General features: G+C 43.9%; 1 protein-coding gene across 8 annotated transcripts in view; it reads left to right on the forward strand.

The window, feature by feature from the left end:
* The window catches only part of EHBP1 (EH domain binding protein 1), a 234,136-nt gene that overhangs the window by 12,932 nt on the left and 194,808 nt on the right, over positions 1-26,396 (forward strand). For all 8 annotated transcript variants that reach the window (XM_059828420.1, XM_059828424.1, XM_059828421.1 and 5 more), the window contains exon 2: positions 18,354-18,411. In XM_059828420.1, the coding sequence (XP_059684403.1) occupies positions 18,354-18,411 (58 nt within the window). The remainder of the gene's footprint in view (positions 1-18,353; positions 18,412-26,396) is intronic.

Consider the following 26,396-nt stretch of genomic DNA (forward strand, 5'->3'; position numbering starts at 1 on the left):
TTATGACAAAATGTGCCCACTTTAAAATGGGAACTTAGTGTGGCACGTTGAGCTCTCAGGCTTGATTTTGCTGAACAAGCAATATGCACCTATGTATACTTGGACCTCATCTATATGCAGCAGCTCCCCTGTTTTACTGTGCCTTTGCAAGCCATGTCATACAGCACCTATTCTTCCCTTACAGGGAGGAGGCAGCAGTACAGAAGTACATTATCTAGAGATATTTTCATGGAAATAGCTGCACAGCCAGTTTAAGCACTTCTGTGGCAAAATAAAGTGCGTTTCTATTTCGGGTTGTACCAGAACAACTATTTCAGTTTGGAGTAGCTTCTCTAACTGAAGCGGTTTTGTTGTCACAAAAACTCTCCTGAGCAAGCCTTGATTCTCAGAAATGTTGTTGTGCCTCTCTGTGAGTGGCTGCGATAGTAACAATCATACTGTTAAAGAAGAAGTCTAAATTTAAAGTGTTCCAGGGATTCTTTTTGTGCTGAATGAAAACAAACTGCATTATTTAAATATTTCTACCTTTAAGATACAAGTAGAAAAAGTCTGGCTATTAATATCATACGATGTTAAAGAAACCTCCGAGTGCATTTGAAAGGGGATCTTCTATTACATTTATTCTCCCAAGTGACGAGTGACAGGACAAGAGGAAACAGCCTCAAGTTGTGCCAGGGGAGGTTCAGGCTGAATATTAAGAAAAATTTCTTTCCTGAGAGAGCGGTGAAGCATTGGAAGAGGCTGCCCAGGGAGGTGGTGGAGTGACCATCACTGGAGGTGTTCAAGGAACATGTAGACGTGGCACTGCAGGACATGGTTTAATGGGCATGGTGGGGTTGGGTTGGTGGTTGGACTTGATGATCTTACAGGTCTTTTCCAACCATAGTGATTCTGGGATTCTATAAATAATTCTGTGTCGGTCAGTTTAGCACCTTCATTTGTTCAGAGCAGGCTCAATAAATTATGTGCAGTTTTTTCTATTTAAGTGTTTTTGATTTAGAGCGGGAAATAAAGTCCTTTTTGCTTCTCATTCTGCTAGAGTGTGGTCTAGTGGTAGAAACAACAGAAATCAGGAAGTCCTGGTTCCACACCAGGCTGTCTTTCGACTTCCCTTGTAACTGTAGACAAGTCATCTTTTCTATCACTCCCTAATTTGTGTGCACAAATCATCTTCCATCAGCTTTCCTACAGTTTTACGTCCACAATTACTTATAAGTAGGATTTATGTCTCCTGTTAAAAGCTAGGAGGTAACAGCTCTCTGTTCTGTGGTACTGGTGTAAAACAGCTAAAAAGACGCTTTGCTGTGCGGAAATAAATATCAAGTGCTGACAATTTCTCTGCGCAAAAATTCTGCAGCCGCATAGCTCCATTATTAATCCAGTCTTACAAGACTGCCGCATGACGGAGAAAAATGATCCCCATTTTATCTTTCTGAAACTGAAATATAGAGAGATTGTGGAGAAGGTGCGAGAAACCCTCTCTGTGCTGATAGCAATTGTATGAGTGCAGATTTGTGGTAACAAGACGCTGCGTAAGTGAGGAGGAAACTGCAAGTTCTATCCTACAAACTGGGGGGGAAAAATAAGAAGAGGGGACATTTTTCTAAATATAAGCCATGTTAATAATGAGGTAATTTGCAAGCGTGTTTGGTCATATGGGGTTGGAGTGGAAACTGCTGCAGAACGTTGTGCTGAGGTAGAGGGGGACCGGGGGAGCAGAGTACACGAGGAAAATGGGAAAGGTAATTGTGGAGGGGAAGGGACCGTGTGATCACTGATCTACAGTTACTGATGCAGGAGCTTAAGCCAGCTTTTTGTTGTGAGGAGGGGGTTTTGTTTCCTTTATATTTATTTTCCTTTGAGTGATGTGTAATTAAGAGTATGTGTAATGGATAAATGCCAGATTGAGGGGAAGGAAGTAATTTGTACTAGGCTCTAAGTACATCCTTTCTGGATTGACGTTTCTAAAATACTTTATCCAGTGGTGGCGATATATTAGAAAATGACAATAACCATAAGGACCGAGCTCCTCTTCAGTAGAGGTGATGGATGCCTGAAACATGTAATTGCACTTGAAAGGCTACATGTTGATTACTTCCAGTGCGAAAAGTTCAGGGGGGACCTACGTGTTGGATTCACTTGCAAATGGTTGTGATTCTGACAGCTCAAACCAAAGCGCTTTAAAAGAGGTGTGTATGGAGAAGCTGTAGCGCTAAATGAAGGAAGAGAACTTGTTAAGCTCTGCGAAGGCTTTTGGGAGTCAAGCTGGTAGGATGGAGCTCAGTTACAATGCCAACAAAACCGTGGCTGCACAGCAGGATATAGGCTTATCATTACTGTGATATAATCAGAGCTGTTGGAATATTCTGCTTAAGCTTGTTGACTTCAATATGTACGTACACTGGCTGGATTAGAATTGCTGATCCTTTTTTTTCTCTCTATATTGCTGCAGAATTTATTCTGTGATTTATTTTCTGCTTGGACTTTAGGTGATAGCTTTTAATTCATGTCATATCCACAAAATCAGTCCTAAAACCTAATGCTGGTGGAAAGGAGAATGTGAATATTGGGCGGGAAAGCAGCATTTTATTTCCTACCCTTAAAAAATGCCAAGAATTCTATGCAGAGCATTTGTTGCTGCGATTTTACTTGTTTGTTGCTCCAGCATGTCTGTCCTGTGACTTGGAGTGTAAGAAGAGATAGGGTAACTCGTGAGACACTTGAAGTATTTATGAGGCTAAACTGCAAGAACTGCTGAGTTTGGTCAGACGGACTAAACTCTTGGCTCTGATTCTCTTGAGAGAGGCAAACCTCCATCACCCATTTCAGAATTGCTGGTCTGCTTTGTGGCTGATTCTTGAAGACCAGGATTATACAGAAATCGAATGCATCAAAGCCAGAAAACGTAGGCACCTGTGCTATCTGTGATGCCGTTATTTATGTGATGAAGCTGGCCATGTGTTGTCTTTACCTTACGGATATTTTCTCTTTGGTTGTTTGAACCTTTTTTCCCCACTTTGGGTGTTCCAGCTGTAAGGTCCCTGGGTGCACGTGATCCCTATCCATGTCTTAGGAGAGGTTGTTGCTGGGGGACATGCTTCATTTGTGGGATGGCGGAGGGCTGTCAGCCCCTCGGGAATAAGGGCTGCATGCGTTGGTCTGCTTATCTCGGTTTGCCCCAGGGAAAGCTGGTGGGGTGTGCTGCTGGGGACGGGCCACCCGCGTCAGACATGGCTCGGACACTCTGGATTTACTGTGCGTCTTTACGGAAGGGTCTCCCAGCTCTGCGGCTGGACGTCGTGGAGGCAGGGCGCTTGTAGGAGCTGTTGCACTACCTGTGCGTGAGTGGAAACACATCAGGTTCTGGCATATGCAGCTGCCATGGGGAATCTGCCCTGCCCCTTTTGGGGAACTTAAAGATTCTTTCATGGAATCACTAAGGTTGGAAAAGACCTGTAAGACCATCAAGTCCAACCACCAACCCGACCCCACCATGCCCACTAAACCATGTCCCACAGTGCCACGTCCACACGTTCTTTGCATTGTTCTAGCAAAGTGAGGTGACGTTACAAAAGCCAAAGGTCTGGCTCTGGTTTACGCTTTGACTCCTAACTTTCTCCAAAACACTTATTTTCCTTGGCTTTGAAGTTTCGGGGTTTCAATGACCCAAAGCATCTTTGAACATTAACTGCATTGAAATGAATGAGCAAATTCACACCTCATTTGGTACTATATTGCTCGTCTGGCTGCAGAACAAACAAACCCAAAGCCTCTATATGTTAAAACTGAGCGCTAGCTTTTCAGCCAGAGCAGCGAGAAACAAGAGCCTTGACTCGCCTGCAATGAAAGGGGTTAAAGGCGTTGGTCTGCTGGGTCGCCTCTGCCTTCATCCAGGTCAGGTCCAACCGAGAGCTGCAGCGCTGAGGACAGAAGTCGCGCTTCCTCCGACAGACGGCATGGGGGAAGAAAAGCCGTTGAGAAGGCGTCGGTACTGCGCGGTAACAACGTGTTAAATGGGAAGAGCCAGATATGCCAGCACTCATCTGTCAAAGCCCCAGTGACAAGGTTAAATTAACAGATCAAGATAAGTGTTTTGTGTAAGGTCTTGTCTATGCTCAGAAACTGGAAAAGTTAAGGAGAGCTGACTTAAAGCATGCAGTGCGTAAATAAAGCCGTGCTGAACTCTCCTATGAATGCGCTCATTCAGGAGATTTGCTCCTTACTGCGGTGGCCCGGTGATCTTAATTTTCCTGAGCGTTCCTCCACGGGCCTGCCCGTCGTTCTGAAGTGCTCGCCCTGCCGGAGCGTGGGCATGCACACGCGCGTGCGGTGCTGGCCCTGCCAAGGCTGATCTTCCATCTGAACGCTCCAGAAGTAAATATGTTAAAATTTTGCAGGCTTTGACTTTTGAGCCTTGTTTGTTTTAAAGATGAAAAGTGCGTTTTGTATCAAGTACCCTGAAATATGTGGAAAATCTTCTTTTGCAGAATCCAAGGAGTTCGTGTGCCCACGCATCTCTATTGTCCGTGTTGATGACTCTGCACATAACTGGTTTTCCCCCTCAGTGCTCTGCGTGAACTCCGCGCAGCTGCAATTGATTCACATTCCCTTGATGGTTAGTTCACGGAGTGGATTTTATTCATTAGGCTTCTTTGACCCTAGCTAGGCAAATATATTAAAACCCCAATTTGAAATTCAATCATTTACAGTAACTTATCTTCGTTTCATTTACTGTAATACCCTTCTAAAAGCTTGAAATTAAAATTTTTCTTCCTGTTTGTCCTCATTTAGTGCCAGATCCTGCAGGACTTAATCTGGTAGGAGGTTTTTGCCTTTCACTGTAAGGACACCGGTCTTCACTTGGCACAGCTAGGTGTTGCAGTGAGCTTGAGAGGCTTTGTCTTCTACTTTGAGTGGATGGCTCTCTGCACTTTGCAAGATTAAGAGTGTATTTTGCTCCGGGAACCAACCTAGCCTCCCTTTTTATTCACCTTTCTGCTTCCAAGGAGAACTGCTTTTCACACCGGACACATTTGTGTTTACAGATAAAAAATTTTTAAATTAGAGTAAAATTGAAATCTCGGGTGAGACAAAATTACTTAATCTTTTAAGCTGTGTGCCCTATGGGATAGAGGGACTCTGTCTCTTTATCCCCTTGCCTCATTTAATGGTACAAGACTGGAATCCAGCCTGCAAGACATCAAATCCACTTAATAAAAAATCTGGACAGCATCCAGGAGTCTCTTCTGTGGCTGCAGATGTTTCTTTACGACTGCCCCGTGCTAAGATCCTTCAGCGGACTGAGGCAGCCGTCAGGCTAAAACACAATCGGACATTTCGCTGTAGGATGGGGAGGGTATGGGTTCCGTCTGTTTTAAGTTGATATCAAGTACTAACGGTGGTGGCACAGGAAGAAGGGAGAGGGCAGCACGGTGGCCACCGTAGTGACCAGGTTTATCCTCCGGTTACAGACTTGGCGTGCGACGGGGAGCAAAAAGCCTCCGCTTAAGACTCTCAAACAGTTGATACTGGCGGTATCTATACGTCTTCGTTGGGAATGTAAGCAAGGAAAGGGCAGTGTTCATTTTTAAGTTTACATCCCAAAAAATTCTGGGGTTACAAATGACCTTTTGTACCTTGAGGAGTGTCCTTCTCTTGAATGTTAGTAACCAGCTGTAAGCTTTTCAAAGGAGCGTAGGCACAGCTCAGTGTACTGAAAAAAAATGTGAAGGACCACTACTCTTAGCTCCTTCCGTAGGGACGCTGAGCCGAAGGGCTGACCTAGCTCCTAGGGCTCTGTTTATGGGAGTGTCTGACTTGAGTGAGAGCTAGATCAGGTTGTAATAGAAAAATATTATATAGGAAGATTATTTAAAAAAAAAAAATCAAACCCGCAAACAAAAAAAACCCACCAGCTGGCTGAAAGGTGCAATTTCTTTGTGCATTTTCAGCATCAGCATGAATTCAGCTGTGCTAGGGGTTGTTAGTTTGCTTTTTTAAATTGAAACCCATGCTTTGAAACAGTCATATTAAATCTGCTATTAGTTTCCAGCTTAGCTGATCTTGAAATAATTAGTTACAATCTAGTTCAAATTGCTGTCGGGCATCTTACAACAGCAGTTATTAGCAAAATCTGTTTAGGTCTTTAATTGTTGGTGGCTTTAGGTTTTTTTTTTTTTTTTTTGACCTTCAAATAAAAATGTTTCATCAATTGTATCTGCAAATTAGGAAGTTTGGTATTTTCAAAATACTTTCCAATTTTTAAAAGCTGTAAAATCATTTTTCTGCATTTCAAAATAGAAATGGAGATCTTTCAGTTAGGAATTTTTTTTGCTTTTTTTTGTTTTGTTTACCATATCCAGCCCCTAATGTTAGCAGGGGGTTTTGCTTGGTCTCTTGAGTATCCCTGAGTTAACATGCATTTTTCTCTTAGCTGCTGGATGTGAGCCAGGGGTGTGACTTCGAGGGCATTAATTAAAAGGCTCGGTCAGTTTAACTTCCTAAAAATGGCACATGTTTTTAGACTTCAGATGAAGGATTCTAGGGGAAGAATTGGTGAGCCATAAATAGAAATAAACGGTGTTGCTTTTGAGATTGACTTTTGTGATCAGAAGTGTTAACTTCTGTTTCAGGAAGCGCCTTGGAAGCGATGTAACGACTGAATTAAACAGATTGAGCAGGAAGAGGAGGAGTTGTAAATTAGCAGTCTTTGGAGCAGTTATTTAGCTGTAAATACTGATCAAATAATTTCACTTCTTATGGCCATACCTCCATCTTAAAGCGGCTCTGGAAAAGCCACCAACGTGAAATGGGGCGTCTCGTGGGAAATGATAGTGGCAGTTTCTTCTGGCCCACGCCAGTTCCTTTGAAACCATATGCAAAAATCTGTTAATTAATATCTTTATCTCTTAACATGGAAGAAAATCATAGCTTTAATTTGGAAAACTATTCACATATAGCTTACTGCTGCAAAATTTATCACGTTGGCTTATTTTCTCATTTTTAACCTTTTGAAGGTCTCATCAAGCTTGGAGAGGGGGAGGTGTGTAGAGGCTTTGGGGCTTTTGCTTTGTGTAGTGTGCAAATATGTGACTTTGGTTGGGACCCAAGTTTAAATGCGAGGTTCCCATGTTTCTCTGTGGTGTTTGGATGCCGTGGCTGCTTCAGAGATTTCCAGTAGCTGCTGCCTTATTGCAGTTGGTAAAATCTTCCAGTTTTGTGCCTCGGAAGGGTGGCAGAAAGGTGTGTCACTGCCACTGGTGCTCCAGCTGTGGAGAAGAGGAGACGCGTTCCTCCCGGTAACCAGGCGCTTTGCCGAAAGCAGACGATTCGTAATCCTGTGGTTGGTCATACAGCCGAGGTGATGCCAGCGTCAGAGCTGAGGAAGCAGTTCAAGATCTCATCTTTCAACGCCCTTCCCCGAAAGTGAGTTCATCCTTCTCGACACCGTATCCGTTATGGCTGTGACTGAGAGTGCCTGACAGGATTTGCAAAGCCTGGTCTCCTGGGCAGCGTAGGGGAAAGGAGCTGCCGCAGCATGTCACGTTTTTGCCTCCTCCTTTTTTTTTTTTCTCTTTGTGATATGAATTTAGAAGAGCGGACGGAGGCTGCTGACACATGAGCAACCTTTGACTGGAGAGCTCATTGTGCCTGGGCCAGGAGTGCCCGTGTCTCAGAATAAATGCGGATTAATCAAAGGCTCAGTAAAGTCATCATTTAGAAAACTAAGTATGAGTTCATATCACACTAGCCCTTCCGCGCTGCTCCCCGCGTGGACACAGCGTGGCATCGATCTGCTCCTTAGCTCGCCACACACTTGTGTCACACTACCCGGTGTTAGGCTACGGTCTTCTTTGGAGTGTAAATGAAGAGTTCGCACTGTCTTTATAGCTTCAAGTATATATTCGAGCTTTCCAGGTATTGAAGAGGCAGACTACTGTGTGTCTTAGAACTCATTCACTCTTTATAGGTATCAGTCTTTTTAATTAAAAACACTAATTACCGTGTAAGCATCTCGGTCTCATAATCCAGGCTAGGTAGGTGATACGAACTTTCTCTTTAGACGCAGAAGCCTTTAGTACGTTCGCAACTTCTGTGCATCTTCAAATGATACCAGTTGCTTTGTGTAATCCAAAACATGGCCTTAAGAAACAAAAGCAAACAAGAAAACCCTGTTGCCGTGGGTTTGGAAGGGAGCTTTGAAAGACGCACGGCACCAGGTTCTCCTACTCCTGTCCATACTGAACTGTAATTCCTTCAGGATGAGTCCGTGGATTGCAAGGAGAGGAGGAAGATGGAGGCGTTAACATACTGTAGCTTCTAAGACTTGCTTTGTCCGAGTCCTAACATGGACGTGGGAATCTCTGTGGAACAGAAGTCAACACCTGCGTTCTTGTATCTGTGTGTGAATGTGAAACTCGCCCAGGCAGTAAGAAGAGCAGAGATCATCATCTTCTGTAACTGCTTGAGGTAGGCTATGCAGGGTTTCTTAAATCTATTTTAGACAACTTGGAGGAAGAAGATTCTATTCTGTCAGGAATAGTTTGGTTTTCTCCCACTGTGGTTTTGGAGAAAGATGCACGCTTCCCTTCTGTTCTGCAGGAATTGCAGAAAAATAACGTTTTTTCTCTACTGTTTCCAGATTGAAAAACAGAAGGGCCTTCTCTTCGAATGCTATTTGAAAAAAAATTATGCAAAATGGAATAGGATCTGTTTTGTAATGCGGTCTGATTAAAATTGACAATGGTGTGCCGAGAAGCCTCTTGCATAGTTTTAGTACAGAAATATATTGTTTAATGTGGGCATTTGTTTTTGATGGGCTGAAGCTATGTTTCAGGCAGCGTTTGTCAGTCAAAGAGTTTTATTTTAGTTATGCTTTTTGCACTTTTTATTGCTAGAATACATCTAACATTTATATTTGTGCTTCAAAATAAGAAGGGATAACACGCAGTAGTTTAAGGTATCCCCAGTAGTGCACATACTTTGTTGTACGGAGTTGATATCTTTGGTCTATAGGGAGAGGTATAGGTAGGTCATGGAGCACGACTAAAATCAAAGGGAGGGCTGATGCCGCTGAGTGTCTGTCTTGAGATTTTCTGCAGGCTGTATAGTCCGTGAGGACAGGAGCTGGAATTTGAATTCAAAATTCCTGGTTTACTTGCTCAAATTTGCTAAAACCGTGTTTCCCTGGTTCTTGTTACTAATCTGTTTTATTGTTTTACACCCCAGTGAACATGGACATTCGTGAAGAGAGGAGCAGGTAGCGCCGATCGCTTGTGTCCGCTTAAGTAGTGCGGGATGCGGAGGCTGTGTGCGCAGAGGTCTGCGTTCAGCACTCGGGTTTCGTAGCAAGTAGACGGTCCAGCACCTCACCACCTTGAACCAGCTTTCAAATGTACTGTTACCTATGAGGTGAAAATGAGTTTGATTTCAAACTAGTTTGTGTTTATTCACTTGGCAGTTGTCAGGCCCCGGCTCTGCAGGGAAGAGGATCAGAAGAGCGAGTTCACCGCGGGTCAGGACGGGCGGACTGTGCAAGCAGGTTTGCCTGGTGCCTGCTCTTGCCACGCGCCGCTCGGGAGGAGCAACCTACCGACTCTAAACTGAAAGCTTTTTTTAAAACCATAGATTCGTCATTGCTAAAATGTAGAAGACTAAATATTCTGAAAAAAGAACATAAAAGGGAAGATCAGGCGTCTGAGAGAGGTACGACTCATGGTAGCCTCCTGTGAGCTTTCCGCTATAAAGCGACACGCTCCGCTTTTCCCATGTAAGGTTTGTCCGAATGGCTCCCTTAGCCTGTGCTCCTCCCTGCCAGTTAGCCTGAGCCCCCGCTAGCCACGCACAAAAACCCGACCTGCGTTGGGTGGTGTCTTAATGCTCTGAGCTCACTTGACTGGGGAGGTTGGTTTTACAAGCAAGCTTTTAGGTGGCCTTAAGCAGCTCTTGTTTTCTGTAGGCATTGTTTGCCGTAGAGTACTGGGAGGCGTTTCTAAGCTCTGGTGTGGTAGGATGTGTGGTGTAAACCTGTGGACTAAGCATTGCTGGAGTAAGTGTTTGCCTAAGGGGAGTGTCTATGGTTATAGGAGAGTGAGATAAGAGATCCACTTGGTCCTTCTGCTGCAGTGCTCTTAACCCCTCCTTCGGACAAGCATGGCTGAATTGGATCAGGCAAAGAAAGCTTCTGCATGGAGAGCAGCTGGATGCGACATAAAATTCAGGGACTAGTCAAGGCATCCTCCTGTTACTGCCCAAAGAACATAACTTCTGAAGACTAGGGTCAGTTTGTGTATTCTGCAATATAAAATTCTCTTGCAAAAAGCCTTAAGAAAAGATTTTTGCTAGATAGTCCTGTCAAGTTTGTTTTGCTCAAGATTCTTTGCTGCAATAACTCCTCGAAAAATGAAGCCGAATCTGTCCTTGTCGCTGCTTCTGAATAATGGATGAACTTGGGCTTTGCTTAATCCAGCTCCTCTGTAAACTTGGTTTGTGTTTGGTTTAAGAAGATCAAGTCATCAGCAGTACATACTACACATTCCACGCTCAGCCTCGCAAATAGATGCTGTGCAGAGTCGGTAGGTCTGACTGCGCTTGTAAAATAGTCATAGTGTCTCGCTTTGTCCCTTTTTTGTTTAAACCAAGCAAAGCCAGACTAGAGCTTCTTTTGAAAAGCAAAGCATAATCTTGAGACGTAAGTCTTATAGGGGCCAGTCTGTTTAGCTGCAGATGTATTAAAAAACCCCCAACATTCAGTTCACAAGGAAAATCCTGGTCTTTTGACAGCTTGTGTAGTCTTGAGAAAATACGTAGAGACCTCTGGTGGGAAGAAATGAAGGAGGAATTTTCTGTGTTAAGTGTAGAAAGTGAAGACGCACAAGTGGAAGGATCTCAGCTATGGTGTCCTCTCGCTGTGCCTGTTTTAACAATTTCGATTTCTCTTTTGGCATTTCCCAGCCTTGCTAAGACTACTGGATGGCTGCAGTCAGGGAAGAAGCAGCTTTGTCTTATTTTAGGGGCTTGATGCATATTCCGCAGCGAGTTAGGTTGGGAGACGGTTGTTTGGATTCGGATAGAGCCTGACGTGGTCCCGCTGTGAGATGGTTCAGAAGTCTGCTCACAGGTCTTAGGCGGGAGTGTGCAGCGGAGAAGTGGGAGCAGACAGGCTAGGCCAGGTGAACACGTCAGCCATCCTACCTTCATTTGCTGGTGGATGTGTCTTGGCATCTCGCACAACTACATTGAATGATGTCTGGGTATAAAGTGTTTTCAAGAAAACCCCAAATCCCTTCCTGAAATGCAAAGCTTCGTCTCGTAATGTACTTCATCTTACAGTTAGCTCAGATGGGTTTTATTTTCTTCTTAATGTTTCTTCTTAATGTTTCTGGCTGTTGCAATCAGTGCTGTACCTTCACTCAACAAGAGGGCTCATTTGGCAAATACATCACCACGTGACATCACTCTTACCAGCATCTCTAGGCCTGTTTAAAGCATCAGTGGTGACTTGACTACACTTCCCGGAGTTGTAGGCAGCTGTGGAATTTCATTGATCGTGTCCAACAGGAAATTCGGAAGGAAAAAAACTTAGTACGAGGCTCGTGAAAGGCCGTTGCTTGATTAGTTCCTTGGCCGATGGTAATACGGGGCGTAGCGTAGGTCCCAGTGCAGAAGACTGCACTCCAAAGAGAGCTCGTCAAGGTAAATATCTGTAAAATGAGGAAAAATAACGTTCATCCCAAATTAGCAGTGGTGTAGAGCCAACCACATCTATTTTTAAGAGACCGGTAGAGAGCCTTCATAGCATTCCAGCAGTCGTGTAGAAAGCTGTGTGCTGGTGGGGAGGGACAATTGGTTCCTCATGCAAACCTCACACATCGTGCTGGTATGCAGGATGCAGAGGGGACAAAAGGTTATTTAAAAAAAAAAAAAAAAAAACCAAAAAAACCCAAAGAACTAAAACCTCTTATCAGAAGTACTTTGACATCAGTCCTCAAGTAATTATTTTTTTATCCTTCAATAGGTGCATCTGCATGCTATTGTGCTAACACTGCTGCTTCTCTTGTTAATTATACTCTTCGAAGCTTGCTTCACAAGAGTGATCTAGCAGCCTGGAATAATTAATGCAGTTCAAATCAAAACACAGTAAGAATAAAACAAGCTCAACCAAAAAAAAAAAGGCAAAAATAATAATAATTAAAAAAAAAGGCAAACCCGAACACTTAGGCAATTAGATGCCAAAACAAACACGCAGGCTGTAGTGGTCCATGTACATACAAAAAAAGGCACCTTGTGCATTACGGGCATTTACAGATTATTGAATGTTATGAAATGTAATGATACCCGGTTACGAACAAATACTGTTACTTATTTTCTCTCCTTTCACCAAAGGGTTGTTAGTAATTGGTCTTGCCATTGGCTTCAGCGGCCGTAATTAAGTGCATCTGCAATTCTTTCCGACAACAGATTCTAAACGTAAGTCTTTTGTAGTTTTCTGCTGTCGAGCGGTAAATTTGGTGGAGAAATAGGTCCCGGATGATGTTATCTGCTTCTGCTAAAAGGCTTACAAAACAAGAGCTAACGGGAGACTGATACCTTTTATGTCCTTCTCTCACAAATGATACTTGGAGAGTTCCGTAATCAAAATATTGTGCCAAATATTTCCTGGAATGAACAAACCAAACCCCAGAAGACCTTCAGTCTTGCACAACCTCCTTTCCAGTCGGTGAAATTTGTGGCATATAAGGTGATGATCGGATGAAATATTTTTTTCCAGTCTGTGGAATGTTTTTATTACTTTAAAAATTGTGGATATGGCAAAGTCTGGTTCCAATATTTTATCTTTCTTTTTTTTAAATCAGTTGTTTCAATGGGAGAATTGAAGATACCGGAATCATGGCCTCCATCTAACAGGAAGAACAGGCATGGTTTTGAATTATAGATGTTCTATTAATCTGTATTTTAAATCTCATTTTAGTTACTTTAGTATGCTGGGCAGCAATAAAGCTCTTTTTCTCAGCCACAAACTTTGAAATCATAATCTTACTCAGCAAAGAAGCAGGGAAGTTTCACTTGTGAATAATAAAATAAGCTTAAAATAACCTTATAAATTGCCTTTCTTCAGGAATAGTTTCTTGTGAACCACACAAAAATGAGTAAATAGCAAAAACAAGTTTATGGTAGGCTTTATAAAATACAATCTTTTGGATCCAAGCAGGATCCTTCAGCACCAGCCGCTGGGTCCCTGCCTTTCACGGCGGCAGTGTCGGATGCCCCGGTGTCGCTGCCTTCCTTCGGCCGCCCCTCCCCGGGGCGGCTGCTGCTTCGGCGATGCTGCGTACTGGCGTGGGGTGAAGTGCGAAGCACCACCAAGGCAATCGTGTCAGATCCCAGCGCAGGATTAGATGCTCCTATTGAAAGGTTGGTGGTGTTGGATTGTATAGATTGAAGCGGCTACTTAGTGCGGAGATGTAGCTGTTCAGCTAAACCCCAGTTCTTTCCCCCAGTCCAACTCCATCGTCTTAGGCTTAGCGGTGTGTTATTCCTTACCTTAAACACACTGGCTTTGCTGGAGCTGAGTAAGCAGCTATCTAAAAGCTGGTGGCTTTAAAGGAATGAGAAATATTGTTCGTGCAGCACAGGAACTTAATTATTTAATTTTTTTTTTTTGTAGCTGACCATCAGTATTTGTTGCACTTGCACCATTGTGCATTTTGTATTTGGCACGGGCTCCGAGTTTACAAAGTAAACTTAGAAAAGATACTAAAACTGGTCTTCAGCCTAATTCTTCAGAAAGGATTTTATTTGCTTTTATTGTTGGTTAATGAGCAGCCTAGGTTTATGATGTTGAAGGAGGGGAGAAGTCTGAAGTAGGAAATGTTACTTAAATGCTTATATGAGCAAACTGCATTATGTGGTTTTGGCCATTTCCTAGCACTGAGACATGACTAATAACCTTTAATGCAAATTTGCCAATTAAAATATGAGCTGGGCTTTTTCTTCTAGAAGTATATTGGCGTAAAAGAGCAATGAACGGATTGTGGAAGAGAAGGTTGCTCTTGGCTTTGTTTGTAAAACAGTTCTATGGATATATTTTTAAACTGTTGGATTAGTGACTTTCTTGAAGAAAATCCCTTAGAAAAACTGCTGTTCTTTGTGTTTTGTTTCAGTTAAACATGTGGTTATACTTAGAGGGAGAACTCATCCTTTGGGATAGTTTCTTCTCTTCCCTCCTCTCCCCGTTCCATTTTGCTAAATTTTCTGTCTCCATATCATAATGGCATTCTTCATTTTGCTTTGGCCAAGTACCTCTGGATGTGGATTTCTCTTATCCTTGCAGCTGAAGGAGCAAAGTATACTCAATACTTAACAAAATAAATATACTGGTGAAAGAGCCTGGGGGAGCAAGTGCTGCTCAAGCTCTCCCATCAGCGTGGCTTAATCTTCTCAGCCTGAATTGAGACTCTGGTTGGCTTTTCCATGTTAGCGTGTTTCTTTATATTCCTGGCAGAGGGAGTTCTTCAAAATTGGGAAATAAATCCAGGCTTGGTGATAACTGTGTGTGTGAGATGCAGATGCAGCTCCCGCTGGAGAACTGCACTGAAGCACCAGCTGTCCCTGACGACCTGTGTAAAGCCAAGCAAGCATTGGCATGATTTAAAATGAAATGAAAGAATTAGAATGAAATGCAAGGTCGGTTACCAACCTGGGGGACACACATACCAGTATCACAGGAGGTGACTGGCCATGTTTTACTGCCCAAATCTGATTTACAGAATCATAGAATCATTAAGGTTGGAAAAGACTTGTAAGATCATCAAGTCCAACCACCAACCCAACCCCACCATGCCCATTAAACCATGTCCCGCAGTGCCACATCCACACGTTCCTTGAACACCTCCAGTGATGGTGACTCCACCACCTCCCTGGGCAGCCTCTTCCAGTGCTTCACCACTCCCTCAGGAAAGACATTTTTCCTAATATCCAGCCTGAACCTCCTCTGGTGCAACTTGCAGCCATTTCCTCTCATTCTATACCTAGTCACTTGGGAGAAGAGACCAACACCCACCTCCCCACAACCCCCTTTCAGGTATTGTAGAGGTCTCCCCTCAGCCTCCTCTTCTCCAGACTGAACACCCCCAGCTCCCTCAGCCGCTCCTCATCAGACTTGTGCTCCAGACCCCTCACCAGCTCCGTCGCCCTTCTCTGGACACGCTCCAGCACCTCAATGTCCTTCTTGGAGTGAGGGGCCCAAAACTGAACACGGCATTCGAGGTGTGGCCTCACCAGCGCCGAGTACAGGGGCACCATCACCTCCCTACTCCCGCTGGCCACACCGTTTCTGATACAGGCCAGGATGGTTTTTTCAAGTCCAGTTTTGGAAAGATTTCCACACTGGAGCTTGTCAACCCTTGACAATTGTTTTATGCTACTTACATTTTTCGGAATAACTGTGTTGCATCTACATATAGCCGCTTCTTTACTCTTTTCTTTTGAGGCATCTGGCATAGCCACGGGTCTTTTCTAGGGTCCCCTGTAATGAAAAAGTACCTGCGGTGCAGGAATGCAGGTGTGGATTCATTCTTCCTTTGAATCGACTCGCTTTGGCGCTGACGTTGACACTCCTGTTCCTTCGCTTTGCTTCGCTGTCTTGCTTCTCTTGGCCCGTTTGTTTGCACACGTGTGTAACTGTTCTTGGGCCATCTCCATCAGGGTTGGCCTCCTGCTTTAGATGTCGGCACCACGTGGAGCTTCACTTTTCCAGCTTGTGGCATGTTTACCCCTCCTCTGGGGAGATGACCTAGTGCCGTTGTAAGAAAAAAATCACTTCTGATGCTAAGATAAATAAGACAAGATCAAAACAGATCTAGAGGGACGAAGCAGCATCACCGTTACCTGAGCTGGAGCTGCAGGGAGGGAAGGGACCTGGGAAGGGACCTGGGAAGATCCTTCTTAGCCTCCCTCCCAGGGTCTCTGGAGAGCTGAGTGCTCTTCTGATGAAAACTTGTGGAAGTTTACTCTTGAAATCCGTGTGTTGGAACTCAGTGTTTTGATGATCTACTAAGTATACCATAAAGAATGTCTTTTTGTCTCTTACATGTTAGCTGGTGTTCCGGTACACCTGCGTGGACTTGTGCTCTTCCTTTTAACCTCTGCAGGCGTTGTCCTGCCTCTTCCTACTGAAGATCCTATTTGTGTGACTCATGGGACAGAGTCGCGCTCTCGGAGGGAGGGTCATCTTCGGTATAGCCACTGCCACTGCAGAAATGCACCTTCTAAATTTTTTTCGTTTTCCTTTCCCTGCTTTTGGCATATTTTTGTGCTCAGAGGCAAACTCAGGATTGAGTGAGTCAAGGTTAAATTAAATTTGGTTCACGAGCTAGTTTCTGAAATGAGAATAAGTCAGCTTTAAAGTGCAAAGCGAAATAACTCTTGGAAAAAATTGTTTGTTGTAGGCGTGGGTTTGGGTTGCTTTGCTTCAAGGAAATTGCTTGGGGGTGTGTTTTTTTTTTCTAGCGGCACAAACACAGCTCCCATCAAAGTGAATGGGGGTGTATGCCGACAGATGAGAGCCCAACACACGCGACACCAAGTGAGCAAAGAGCTTTCAAAGTACAACAGGATGACTTCGTTAGCAAGCAAGACTTTGCAGGAGAAGCTTCAAGCAGAGCCAACCTACAATTTAGGTCATCTAAACAAGCCGTAAGAGTGAATTTACACAGTTTAAAATGCAGTAGATTATTTCACTTTCAATTTACCCCTACCTGGAAATTAAGGGATATGTTGAAGGAGTAAGGTGCAATACAGAATAGCAAATAAAAGCCAGTGTCCTCGTTTCTTTCACAGGATCTGCCTTTAATGCTGTTTTTCAGGAGAACTTTAGTTCTGGTGGGGCTTAAATGTAAATCGAAGGTGATGTAGTAGTTTTATTGTAGCCTGCAGAAATGATGAACAGCTCCAGGGGAAGGTACATAATCCGGTGGCCAGCACTTCGGTGCTTAAAATGAGCTCTCGGACTGTTAAACCAGTTGGGTTTTCATTTGAAAAGTTAGTTATGAAGTAGGTACAGTTTCCCTGTGATGAAATACTAAGATAGCAGTGTGAACACTGCTTTTTTTATTTGCAATACTTGTGTGGATTTTTTTGGATGCGTCTTTTAATGAATGATTCGAGCGCATTGTATCTTGCCTTTTTCTCTGTAACATCCATTTTTTTTTTCCCCCCATGATTTTTTTTTAAGAGGAAACAAGTTTTGCTCTTGGCTTTAGAAATGCAGGGATTCTTACACTAGTGTCTCAAAACTCTGAGTAGCAATTTTCTTCCAGGCAGAGTCACAGCTTTAGTACTTTTAAGCGGAGATGCGAACTCCATTGAAAATCATTTGCGGGTGGATTTGCAGTCAGGCTTGCTGGTGGCAGTTGGGTCATCAGCTAGGAAAAAAAGCTGGAACGGAGGGTCAGGAGTCTCCGGAAAAGGGGTCCTGGGTCTGGAAATGGGACCAGAAGTGTGGTCATATGATGGGAAGTGTATCATGGGCCAAAAACAAACAAACAAAAAAAAAGCCTGGAAGTTAGGTCAGTATCAAAAATCACTCAGAGACAATTGTAAAAACTAATAAGGTAGAAGTCATAGGGCTGTAACTTAACCGAGAAATGAATCTTAAGAAATTTAAAGAGAAGATAATTTGTACTGGAAGTGTCCTTTATTGAGCGTTTCCATCCACATTCATTAGAAATGCCAAATAAACAATTGCTTGGAGAGCCATACTGAATATCGGCACGTTGTCCTTCTGAGTGACAGTTGAGGAAGCGCTAATTTATCTGTTGGTGATCATCCAAGGAGATTTTGAGGAGTAATACAGGACTCGATTCTCTTGTTGTTTGAGGTATTCAAGTAGGGAAAAAAATAAATCCTTTGGGGTGAGAAAGTGAAACTGCCTGTTTTCTTTGCTACTTAGCAGTACCTTTTCAATGTCTGCTTTGAAATTCAAACTTGAGTTTGCATTGATGTTTCTTTTGGGTACCGGATTGTTTCCAAGGTGTCTTTAAAGAGGCTGGCTCCTGTTCCCTGCCCCATGGAAGAGTTTCTGCTCTGCGCTGCTGGCTCTGGGGAGATGCCTGCAGGCAAGGAGAGCAGGAGAAGGATGACATTACCGTGCAGATTGGAGGACAGCCTTTTTCTAAAAATACAGCATTATTTTTCCTGTTAAACGGCTGATGCTGAGTGGTTTTTAGCTGAGCTATTTTTAAAAGACAATGTATCCACTAAGGATGTCATTATGTCTTGCAAGAGTTCTAATATAAACTGTTTACATATTGATCTTGGTGTAAATTAAGCTGTTTCTTCCTTATCTTCAACAGGCAGCCAGATAAACTAGTGGTGGTTTGGACAAGAAGAAGCCGAAGAAAATCCTCTAAGGTTAGTTGATTGCTTAATAAGTCCCAACTTCAGTGACAAGCAGGATCAGCTGTTTGAGAGACTGGTTTCTGGAGTGTGGGGAGCAGCCAAATAAATGAGAAATATTTTAATTATTTTTCTTTTTAACTCAGTTTATCCATAAAATTCAGAATAAGCTGCTGTTGATGTCAACGCTAATTTATGGAAACACTTACAGCTTCAGTTATTTGTTTAGCAGAATGGTATTGTCATCAGTTCAGTTTTGGTTATTAATTGCTAGACTTAATTAGAAAGGAGAAATCTGTTTCACTACTAGAAGTGTATTAAATATTAAAAAAAGAAAATAATAAAGTATCTGACATCACTGCAATAGGGAGATAAAGTCTGAATAAGAGGCTATTTCACAACTAGAAAATGCTACAAATCCAAAAGAATAAACGCAGGCTCTTTCAGCCAGTAGCGTGTATTTGAATTAAATGTTAACATTTTACTCCCACAAACACCGTGAGGAAGCATGTGAATTTGTGTTTTGTGGCGAATGACTTGGTAGCCTGAGGAAAGGGAAGCTCCAAGTGAAGTCTGTCCAGTATTTGGGCACTCATAAAGTTTGTCTTGCATGCGGTTGGGTTTTTTTGATGCGTAAAAGTTTGCAAGCAGAGTAGTCCTCTCTTCTGTTAGCTTCACCTTAGCTTTCTTCCTGCAGTAAGTAATCTGAAAGCCTTATGAGATTACTGTCTCTTTGCTAAATGGTGCTCGCTTTGTCTAGACTGCTGAATTTTACTGCTCTGACAGTAAGAAGCAGTTGGCCTCTGTGGAGCCTCCTTTGGGTCTGGGGCGGAGGGAAAGGCGAGACAGTCTGGGTGTGTGGCTTGGTTTCCGTAGAAAATGAAATTAAAAACCCCCCACAACACTCTCCATTTACACTGAGATTGAAACAAATGGCAAGCAGTTCTAGACCTCTGCAGTGTCTAATATGACAGTGTGTTGTATTATTGACTAATAAGAGTAAAATCTTTTGTCAATCCTAGCAGTCAGTTGTTGTTGCGCAGGGAGGTGGGAAGCCTATTTCATGCGTACGGTGGGCAAGCAAAGGCTGGTCATATTGCAGGCTTTCTTCTGTTCCCTCGTGTCCTCTAGGGTAGGGCTGTCCCCCATCTGTCCAAAAGCTTGAGAAGGACAACATGAGTGAGCTGGCGAAAAGAAGTGCCCTAACCGCTGGGTAGGTTTGCAGGGGGAAGGAGTGTGTGCTGGTTTCCTCCCTTCCCAGGAGCATCTCCTCTTCAAGATAAGAGGCTCCTCAAGAAGAGGAGGCTGAGGGGAGACCTTCTCGCTCTCTACAACTGCCTGAAAGGGGGTTGTGGTGAGGTGGGTGTTGGCCTCTTCTCCCAAGTGACAAGTGACAGGACAAGAGGAAATGGCTTCGAGTTGCACCAGGGGAGGTTGAGACTGGATATCAGGAAAAATGTCTTTCCTGAGAGAGTGGTGAAGCACTGGAAGAGGCTGCCCAGGGAGGTGGTGGAGTCACCCTCACTGAAGGTGTTCAAGGAACATGTGGACGTGGCACTGCGGGACATGGTTTAGTGGGCATGGTGGGGTTGGGTTGGTGGTTGGACTTGATGATCTTACAGGTCTTTTCCAACCTTAATGATTCTGTGATAACTCAGCTTCACTTCTCATTCCCTCTCCCCACAGCTGTTGCCTCTTACTTTGGTCAGGCTTATGGCAAGTGGTCTCGTCCAGAGGGGAAGTTATGGAACTTGGCCTTTTAATAGTTCTTTAACACTTCAGTTAAATAGAGGTGGTCTAAGCTCCTTTTTTTTTTGGTGTATGCATGTAACTCAAAATGATACTTCCAAGAACTCTGGGACGGTGGAGAGAGGGCACCCACGATGGAGAAGGTATCTTGAAATAATTATATGTTGAAGAACTTAAATGTGTAGAAAATGTGATATACAGTTTCCTTCCCCTCTCAGGAGAGACTTTTGTTGTTTTTTTTTTACCAGTACTCCTCTTCTGTCTTCTTTTTCTGATTGTCTACGCATATTTGCTGTATTTTGTCTTTTGACGTGAGGTCCAAGCTATTCTAAGCTGTTTTATCTAAAGACTGGTCGCTGACTGAAAGTGACTGCCTACTCCAGTGTGTGCATCCTAAATTCTGCTTTAGGGTATGAAAACCTAAAGGTGTCACCTGGTGAGTAAATAAGGGTGTGAACTTAGCCTGGCATCTTCTCCAAGATAACTGCTCCTGTTCCATGTTTGTACTCTTCAGCAAAGCCAGTCAGACTATTCCTCTTTCACTGAAGGATAAAATAGTTAAGTTACCTTGAATTTATAGCACGGTGTATATCTAGGCAGTAACTGCTGCAGTATGGTGTCTGTTGTGGCTTACCCTATGATAACTTTTCCATTTCAGTTTTGTTTAATTTCTGTAGAACAGAGGGAGAAAAGATAATATAGAACAACAAGTTCAATACTTACACAGGCATTGTAACCCGAAGAAGCTTGGTGCAAAGCAAGGTATTTGCCCATGAACGACTGGTTTGTTGAGATTCAGAATGTGTTCAGAAACAGAAGCCCTAATGGAAGTCTGATAGGGCTTTGTGAAGTGATGGGTTTCTGCCTGTGGTGTTATGGGCATGATGCCGTAGGCTCCAATGGCAACATTTCACTGAGGCAAGAGGATTTTCTGACATGAGCTCAGCTTTTTGGCCTTGAAGTTTTTTCACTGGGCCATGAAGTTCGAGGATATGTCCTCCTGTGAGTGTCCTCTGTTTTGGTCACCAGGTAGTAGAAGCGACTCTTGGATAGACTGGCAGATTCACCTGAGACTCAGAGAAGTCTTTTGCTAACTAATTAATTCATACTTAAGAAGATCCTGTGAAGGTACTTTGAAAGAGGCTGAGTGGCCCTGAGGCCTGGGCAGAGGATAGAGTTAATTTTAAAGCTTAGGTAGTTGATGTGATTTGAGCTGTTTGGGTCCAAGACTGTAGATCAATAAATGTTCTTGATCTCTTAGTCATCCTGCCAGTAAAATACTTTATTCAACATACTTGTTTCATCTAATTGCTTTCTTGGAAGCAAGTCAAATGAATATTTCCTCTTATTTTATTTTTGATGGATGCTGGGCTCAGTGAGTACAAAGCATTAATAATTTTCTATATTTTTCAGCTTCTTTGAGAAGGAGGAGGAGAGGGATGAGGTCTTACCTTACTGTAAAGATGTTGTAAAGACTTCTTTGGAAGTTAGGATTTCTTTTCTGAACTTTTTCAGGTTGTTAGGGGTAATGAGGGATATCCCTATGTTAGTTCACAGACTCACAGAATGGTCGAGGTTGGAGGGGGCCTCGGGAGGTCATCTGGGCCAACCCCTCTGCTTAAGCAGGGCCACCTAAAGGTGGTTGCCCAGGAATGTGTCCAGCCGGCTTTTGAATATCTCCAAGGTGGGAGACTCCACAACCTCTCAGGGCAACTTGTGCCAGTGCTCCGTCACCCTCACGGTGAAAAAGTGTTTCCTGATGTTCAGAGGGAACCTCTTGTGTTTCAGTTTGTGCTCATTGCCTCTGGTCCTGTCACTGGGCACCACTGAGGACAGCCTGGCTCTGTTGTCTTTGCACCCTCCCTTTAGGTATTTATGTGCATCTATAAGATCCCCCCGAGCCTTCTCTTCTTCTCCAGGCCGAACAGTCCCAGCTCTCTCAGCTTTTCCTCCTATAAGAGATGATCCAGCCCCTTTAAACATTTTTGTGGCCCTTTGCTGGACTCTCTCCAGTAGCTCCATGTCTCTCTTGTATTGGGAAAGTACAAGAGATACATCATCAAAAAATGTGCTGCAACTTGGAATGTATGATGGTGTTACAGACGTATACTGAAACTGGCCTGCTTAACTAATCTAATGTTACGATCCCATTGAACTAAAGCTGAGTTCTTGATGTCCTTTGAAGCTCTTATTTTTGTGGTTTTCTACGATTTTGATATGCCTTCTGGCCCACATACTTTCTTTCCAAGTAAACTACTAGAGCGGTCCTTCAATTAGAAGAAATCATGGGAGACATCATGTGCAGGTGTCTGAATATTTTAGTTGTTACTGTGGGAAACATAGGATAGGAGCTGTAGGTATGTTAAATTATAGTAAGTTTTAAAGCGTTCCAAATGAACAGCAATAACCATTTAGAGCGTTTAAATGGCAGTCTGATGGATGGATACAGGACCATAAATGTATCCAGCAGCTACTGACCTTAATGCAGATTTAAGTTACTTACAGCTCTGTTCTGGGATCCCCTCTCTCTGGGCAAGTCTGATTTTGATGCTTTTCAAGAGGCATGTCAAGACAAGATGGCTCTGTATAGCTGGACATCTTCATCGTGGGTGCCGGGAGTTGACAGAAAATGGTGATTTGCAGTCTTGCTCTATTTGGCAGAATTACTGAGCAATCCTAGAACCAAAATGAACTTTCAGCTTGAGCCGGGGCGGGGGGAAGTCACCAATCTGCTGGTGCAAATGTTGTCTGTCATCAAAATCGGGTAGGTGGGGCTTGTCACAACTTTTCGAACCTCATTTAGATGGTGACCAGCCTCCGTAGTTTATAGAAGGTGGAGCTTGTAGCAGTGGACTTGCTTAACTCTTCCTCTTCTGTACCCTGTCACACCGGCATGTTGCTCCCAGGTTTCAGGCCCTAGGCTTTTGGACTTGCCTTTTTTTTTTCCCGAGTGCGGGAGGAATGTCTTTGTTCTAGTGTAGAACAAGGGAAAAATGTGTTGTAGATATGTTTACCTTCGTTTCACTGAGGTGCTCTCGCATTTCCAGGCTTTGAACTAAGAAATTTCAATTTGAAAAGAGACGTTGCCATGATGTCAAGGAGGTACTTTCTGCTATTCCTGGGAACACGTACAGGCTTATGGTTGAATTACACACCTCTGAAGAATCAAATTTGCACTTGCTTCTGAGAGCCTAACAGAATTATTCTTCAAAGATCCTTTTTGTATCAAAGCTGAAAGAAGGTGCCCTGCCTGTGATTTCAGCACTTCTGCAGGTTTATCAAAAACTGTTTAAAGACAGAGTAGGAGCAATGTTGGGAACAGGGAAAGGACTTTTGTAGTAAGAGCAGAGCTGAGAGAAGCAGAGGGGCAGGCAGTAAAAAGGATCCCTGGTTGTCCACAAGAGCAGCCTGCCCAGCCTTTTTTCAAGGATATGTCATCAATAAAGCAGCAGTTGGGTCTCCTGTTCTGCTGCGCTTGGCAATCTGTTGCCTTTTCTGACGACTTCATTGCCTGGTGCCAGCCCTGCCGGTCACTACCAGCTTCTTCGCTGGCGGGAGCGTTGTGACTCTGATGTGCCGATGACTGCCTGGGACCAGCGCAGTTCGGTCATGGCACTCCTGGGGCTTCTCGGTTTGTTAGTGAAGTAACAAAATCGTAGTGGGTCGCAAATGTAAGCGGGCAAAATTAGGATGAATCATTCTAATGGTCAGTGCGTACTGTTTTAGGCGTATGATATAGTCTTTAAGGCGATTGCAAATTGTTTTGCTACAGCACTGCCACCTCATTAAGCAGAGAGTGGTTAGAGAGAACATGAGGACTGAGTGGTGAGCGAAACTGCTTAATCGATACAGAAGTTGGAGGGTGTTTGTTAAAGAAGGTATAGGATGTGTTATTAAGGAACGTGTGTACGAGGCATTGTGCGACATGGTTTAGCGGCCATGGTGGTGTTGGTTGCTGGTTGGACTTGATGGTCTTACAGGTCTTTTCCAACCTTAGTGATCCTGTGACGTGAACAGAAAAGACTGCCTTGCTGTTTTGTGGTTAAATGCTGCCTTAGTGAATTCAGTTTTGTCCCATCCTCATCTACAAAGTTCCTGACTGAGGCTAGGTAGGGTATTAAAGCTAGATTTGATGTATCTTTCCATTTTGTGGGTGTCTGGGGCGTGGGGACTGACTTGCAGCAGTGTTGAGCAGCCGTCGTTATAGCTGAAGTGAAAAAAGTCTGCGTTGGAAGACAAAACAAAAGGTTGTTTCATGCTTAACCCCTATAACGTAAGGCCGTTGCTGATTTAAGCAGACCATGCCAAATTAGTGGAAACTGGATATGCTTTTGCTGCTTGTAAATTGGGGGCCATAATACCCTTCTTTTTTCCAGGGATCCCGTAAAGTTAAATTTTGGTGACATTCTGAGGTGCAGGGATGGATGGCCCAGAAAACTATGAGAAGAATAGCTCTGCATTCAGTTCTGTGGGGTTTTTTTTTTTTTGTTTTTTAGTAAGAAGCCCAATAGATAAGGCCAGAAACTTGATGAGAAGGGGAAGAGGCTCTGTATCTGAGCATCATCTGTTGCGGGCAGTGAATAAGGCAAGGTTTGGTGAAAGAACTAGCATGAATCATGTATTTAAGGAATATGTCGTGAATGTGTATGTGTGAAATTAAGCCTGAACAGCCAGCCCAGTGCTAGAGAATCTGTTTCCCAGTGAAGACGAGTTTTTGCTCATTTTCCAAGCTTTGCAGACTTTCTGTAGCTTTTTAGCAATAATACCTGGGTGCGTAATTACACTTGTAACACATGTACATGCTGATGAATTGAAGACATTCATGGGAAGACCTGTGGGAATCTGCTAGTTTCCTTGTCTAGTCTCAAGGGACACTGACAGCAATGGGTTGAACGAAGGCTGCCTGGCGTTTCCAGGGCTTTGAACTTTCTTCTTTGGCATGTGCTGGGTTTTTTGGACTGCATCCCAGGGTGGGAGTGTGACAGGAGCGTTGTTCTGGTGCCCAGCCTCTTCAACTGGAGGGCCAAGCACAGTGATTTCGAGATGATCATGGGGATGCAAGCTGTAGGCTGGAGTACAGTCTTTAATTTGTCATCTCCCTTTGTGATACTGAGCTATGGTACAGAAGAAGCAGCAGCCTGCTGAGGTTTCCTTTGGTGTGGGGGGATTGGTGGCTTTTCCCAGTCCATCCCTTTTCCAGCGGGTCCGTTAGCAGCTGGGTCATACTGACCTTTGGCTGTCCCCAGATGATGTATGTGGGACTCATCACATAGAGCAAATTGGAGCAATGCTCAGTCTTCACAAGCCACGCTGCTGGCATGGAGGCACCAGATGAAGGATCTGGCTGCTTAACGTCAGCTCCTCCTCTTTGAGTTACTGATTTTTATTTTTCTTTCTCTTCCTGTGTTCTGCCTGGATAATGCTGAAGAAGTGGGACAATCTTTACAAGCTGAGCTGTACTAAGCAGTACTGGAGCCCGTCGAGCTCCTGCTTGGCTCTTGTGCCGTGAACAGCCTGTCACAGAGACCAGTAGCAGAGCTGATCTGATCATAGGCAGTTGGCAAAAATTTTATTAGGGAAAGAAAAGCAGCAGCTCGCTGGCTCACAATAGAGCCACTCCTGGGGCTGCAGGTGAGGAGCAATGGGAGGTCTGGTTCTGAGTTTCTCTTTTAAAAAGCAATATTGAGGGCTTGGCTATAGGAACGTATTTTTGATTCGTAAATATAAACTGTGCCATAATTTGTGGCAGGCTTGAAATATTACGGTCAGCTCTAGGATCTTACAGGAAAGTAACCTGCAATTATCCTGCACAACAGAGAGGAACCTGATGAAATTCAGCAAAGGCAAGTGTCGGGTACTGCACCTGGGGCGGAATGACCCCACGCATCAGTACAGGTTAGGGGCTGACCTGCTGGAGAGCAGCTCTGTGGAAAGGGACCTGGGGGAAAACAGGATGACCATAGGCCAGCAATGTGCCCTTGGGGCTGAGAAGGCCAAGGGCATCCTGGGGTGCATCCAGAAGAGCGTGGCTAGCAGGGTGAGGGAGGTTATCCTCCCCCTCTGCTCTGCCCTGGTGAGGTGCATCTGGAGGACTGTGTCCAGTTCTGGGCTCCCCAGTTCAAGAAGGACAGGGAGCTGCTGGAGAGGGGACAGCAAAGGGCTACGAAGATGATTAGGGGACTGGAACATCTTTCTTATGAGGACAGGCTGAGGGACTTGGGGCTTTTTAGTCTGGAGAAGAGAAGACTGAG

The sequence above is a fragment of the Gavia stellata genome, chromosome 23 (genome assembly GCF_030936135.1).
Source record: "Gavia stellata isolate bGavSte3 chromosome 23, bGavSte3.hap2, whole genome shotgun sequence".
NCBI classification, from domain to species: Eukaryota; Metazoa; Chordata; class Aves; order Gaviiformes; family Gaviidae; genus Gavia; species Gavia stellata.